Here is a 4,125-nt window from a genome sequence, read left to right as displayed (position 1 = left end):
AAATATCCCCACTCTCAGGATGCTGAGCCACTCTTTGAAGACTATTTGTGTCCAGTGGATAGAATGGTCTCCACAGACCTTACAGAGACTTCTCACTGGGTAAACCGAACGCTGCGTCTAGGCCTGCTAATGCTTCTGCAAGAGAAACGCATCAGCTGAGGCTGAATACTTCTTACTAAGGTAGCAGTAGCAAAACCTAGGTCCCTGGTTAAGTCTAGTTATTGTTAATCAACTCTACTGCTTTAACATGGTTTGTTATATACTCATGATGTGGTGCAGTAAATTTTGCAAAAAAAAGGACATTGTAGTGCTTTGCAAATGACTCTACTGGGACTTATGCACACGGCTGAGAATGGCTGCACAAGGTGATGTAGCTTACCAAGCAGCTGATTCAGTGCAATGGAAGTGCAATATCAGCTAGACCACACGAAGTGCCATACCCTGAAATATGTGACTCATCATTCTTCCTGCATGACTGGTCAAACTTGGGCTCCCTTATGGTTTTAGTAGTACTGTCAAGCAAACCATTAACATGACAGGGAGTACATCTACACCAGATGCTCATTGCGCAGGAGCTGAAAAATATCGCATAGTAGCACTTCACAGCACAGACAGTGCTAATATGCTACAGCACAGTGTTATTAGGCTACTGCACAGTAGCGTCACCAAAAAGACGTTTGCCAGTGCTACTATGCAGTAACTCTGGTAGTATGCAGTAACTCTATGTAGTAATTGCTAATAAAAGTACTATATAAATGTGCAGTAACGACTGCGCAGTAGTGTCTCATGTAGGCAGTAGGTCTCATGTAGGCCAGATTTGCGCTATAGTTTCAGGCTCTGTCACAAGCCACTGGTGATCTCCATACAGGTAATATGCAATAATATAAAGCTTTGGGATGGATAGGTTTTTTGGAGGGTTGATAAAATTGTATTAATTCATAAAGAAAGCGATCAAGTGGGACTAATTCACTGCTAATGTTGTACATACTTTTTAAGCCAGTAGCCCAGAAGCCATTCCTTCCATGAGAGCTCCACTAATCGTTAAGGGGAAGACTACCAGGGGACTGGGAGACCCAAGTTCTAGGCACCTTTTACCAATAAGGAATTTGAACCTGCATCACAGTAATATACTCTAGCCACTATGCTGTGGTGTGACTAGTCATTAGCCAAAAACACTCTCCAGCCTTGAAGTTGACCCCTAGTTAGCTAGGAGGGAAAGATATGTGGGGCCAGGAGAAGCAGTACAAGCCGGATGTAGTATAGCTCAGTGAGAAGAACCTGCACGAAACTATCCGTTTTATGCAATGTACAACAAAAAAAGCCAATGAGGTAGAGGCTCCATCTCTTCCAAGGCAGCATTCCCCTCTTAAAGTCACTTCACTTTCAGCTTACTTCAGACCTCCTGTTCCTAATCCAGGGTGCGAGGACCTAAACTGAGCCCTGGTCTGAGGGCTGTACCAGGGCTGACCTCCTACAGAGCACCCGCAGTGCTGAATCCTGTATGCATGCTGCACATGCCAGCCTCTGAGCTTGACACAGGGTATGTGCTGCCTATGGCACACGGACTGGACCAGGCAGTACAGGGGGTCAGTCCACGACACCACATTCAGCCTGTGCCCTGGACCCCTGTGCTACATGCGACACCACGTCTAGTCCACGTGTGGTGGGAAGCACATGCCCCATGCCAGCCCTAGGGGCAACATGCATAGTGAGCCCTGTGGCCAGCTGGTCCAGCATGCAGCACATAGGGCTGAATGAACTAATACACACTGCACAAAGCACAGGGAGAGAGCATGGGGTGCATGGTCTGTGCAACACCCTGCTGACTGACCCTGCGCATGAACTCTGGGTCTGGCAGGCTGTGAGTGCACTCCACATGCCAGCCCCTGTGGCACCTGTAGTATGCAAGGCCTGCATGAAGCCCCCCCAGACCAACCCCTTGTGCCGTCTGTAGCGTGCACAGCGTTGGGTCCACCTTATGCACCGGCTGGGGCTGGTTAAATGACCCATGGGCCAGATAATACATCTCCACGGGCCGGATGTTTGACCCCCCTGTCCTAACCAATGACCCACTGGCCTAAAAGATGGGAGGTCTTCCCCTTTCTCCCCCCATTCTGACATATAGGTGCATGGGAAAAGATTTCAAACTTTGTATGAAAATCAGAAACTGCACTTATACAGGTACAATAAAAAAGGATTTAGCCCTTTCTGGATGTGGCCCAAGGTACCATTATACCCTGCACAAGGTTACCCTCCCTTCCTTCTGAAGCACCCACATGCAGAAACATTTACTCAGTTAATCCGCACATATCCTCCTGCACTGGTCACCACCCTGACCACTATGCTGTGTACTGACATGCCGCCATCCCATGCAACTGAAAGCGACTCAGGGCCCCCTGCTCCTCAGAAGGGATTTTCTCCAGGTCAATGAGCAAGAAAAAAATAAATTAAGAAGACTAAAGGGGAAGTTGTGTGAATGATTGCTAAACTGATGTGTTCTCATCATCTCAGAAAACACAGCCAAAATTAATGTACAATCTTCCAGTAAAACAACTAACAAACGGAAGACTGCTGTAAAATCCTAGGTCAGATCATTTTTCCCCATGCAAATGAGAAGCCGTAACAGAGAAAAGACCCCCTAGTACTGGGCCCCGTCACAATGAGGGTCTGGGCATACATCTTCTCTGAAATTCTCAGCACTAGCTGCCCAGCTGTTACCACTGCTAAGCCCTCTCTCTGCTCTTTGGTGAGATCCCTGCGTGTCTGGGATCACGGCTGTGCTTGGCAGTACTGTGCAAAGACCTGCTCGTTCTGCTGCCTCCCTCCCATTCAACAGAAGCTGATCTGTGCTCCAGCCCCTCGGAGCCCTTTGCTAACACCGTTCTCTGGGTGATGCTTTTCACCTGCACATCCCCACTTCCCCGCCCCTGTCTCCGTTCTCTCCCTCCACTCTGACCGCCCCGTCAAATGTTCTGCTACCTGCCTTCTCTTCTCCACAGAGCCACTGTCTTCCTTCACGCTCTGTTTTCCCTCTTTGCCACAATTCTCCTGAATGCCCCAGCCCCTTGCCCAAGCCCTTCACGCTGCCGGCCCTTCTGAAGGCTCCCAGCAACCCTTTTCCCCACCCCTGCCCCCTGCCCAGATTCTCTCAAGATCCTCCACCGCCGCCACCTTGCCCCACCCCTCCCCAAGCAGTCTGCCTAGCTTTCTTCCCTGTCGGGCCCCTTACATTTCCCAACCCTCCTCCTCTTGCCCATGTCTTCTCCTCAAGTGCAGTTCTCCATCCTAAAGTCCTCCCATACATGGTGTGCCCCTACCCCACCCTGTATCGGTGCTTGACTCCAGCGTGGGGGCACACCACCCCATACCGGTGCCTGTCCCGGGTGTGCCCCTACCCTATACTGGTGTCTGCCCCAGCTGGAGGGTTGATAAAACTATATTAATTCATAAAGAAACTGATCCAGTGGGACTAACTCACTGCTCACGTTGCACATACTTTCTATGCCAGCAGCCCAGAAACCATTCCTTCTAGAGAGCTCCACTAACCAATGCTAAGGGGAAGACCCTCAGCCCTTCTCCACCTCACACTGGCGCCTGGCTCAGGTGTGCCCCTACCCTATACCAGTGCCCAGTCCTGGTGCCCGTCCCCGGTGTGCCCGCACCTACCAGCAGCGGCGACCAGCAGGCCAGGAGCACGCACATGATGCCCAGCAGCTGGATGAGCGTCTCGGTGGCGATGCGGCCCCACTGCTTGCCGGCCCGCGACGCCGTCACCTTGGCGCGGCAGCGCGACACCAGCGCCAAGATGGTGGCCACGTTGCAGGCCGCGGTGACCAGCAGCGAGGCCAGCCCCAGGAAGGCGAAGGCGGCGGCGAAGGCGGCGCCGCCCGGCACCTCGATGAAGCACCAGGTGCCGGGCCACTGCAGCGCGTAGCGGCCCACGCCCGCCAGCGGCAGCAGCGCGAAGGCCAGCCCGGCCAGCCAGATGCCCAGCAGCGCCGCCTTGGTGACGCCGGGCCGCATGTGGCTCGAGTACCAGTGCGGGGCCCGCGTGGCCAGCGCGCGCTCGGCCGCCATGGCGCTGGCGATGAAGAGCGGGCAGAGGCCGAAGGCCGTCATGCTGAG

The 4,125-nt window shown here is 52.8% G+C and overlaps 1 protein-coding gene across 1 annotated transcript in view; it reads right to left on the bottom strand.

Moving 5' to 3' along the window:
* The window catches only part of PTGER3 (prostaglandin E receptor 3), a 22,091-nt gene extending 17,972 nt beyond the window's left edge, over positions 1–4,119 (bottom strand). The window contains exon 1 of the mRNA XM_019528402.1: positions 3,667–4,119. Within this exon, the coding sequence (XP_019383947.1) occupies positions 3,667–4,119 (453 nt within the window). The remainder of the gene's footprint in view (positions 1–3,666) is intronic.
* Positions 4,120–4,125: the final 6 nt, after the last annotated feature.

Source organism: Gavialis gangeticus, unplaced genomic scaffold (genome assembly GCF_001723915.1).
Source record: "Gavialis gangeticus isolate Ggan-Ray unplaced genomic scaffold, GavGan_comp1, whole genome shotgun sequence".
Lineage (NCBI taxonomy): Eukaryota > Metazoa > Chordata > Crocodylia > Gavialidae > Gavialis > Gavialis gangeticus.
Note: the sequence above shows the minus strand (reverse complement) of the source record. Positions and strands in the feature narration are given on the sequence as shown.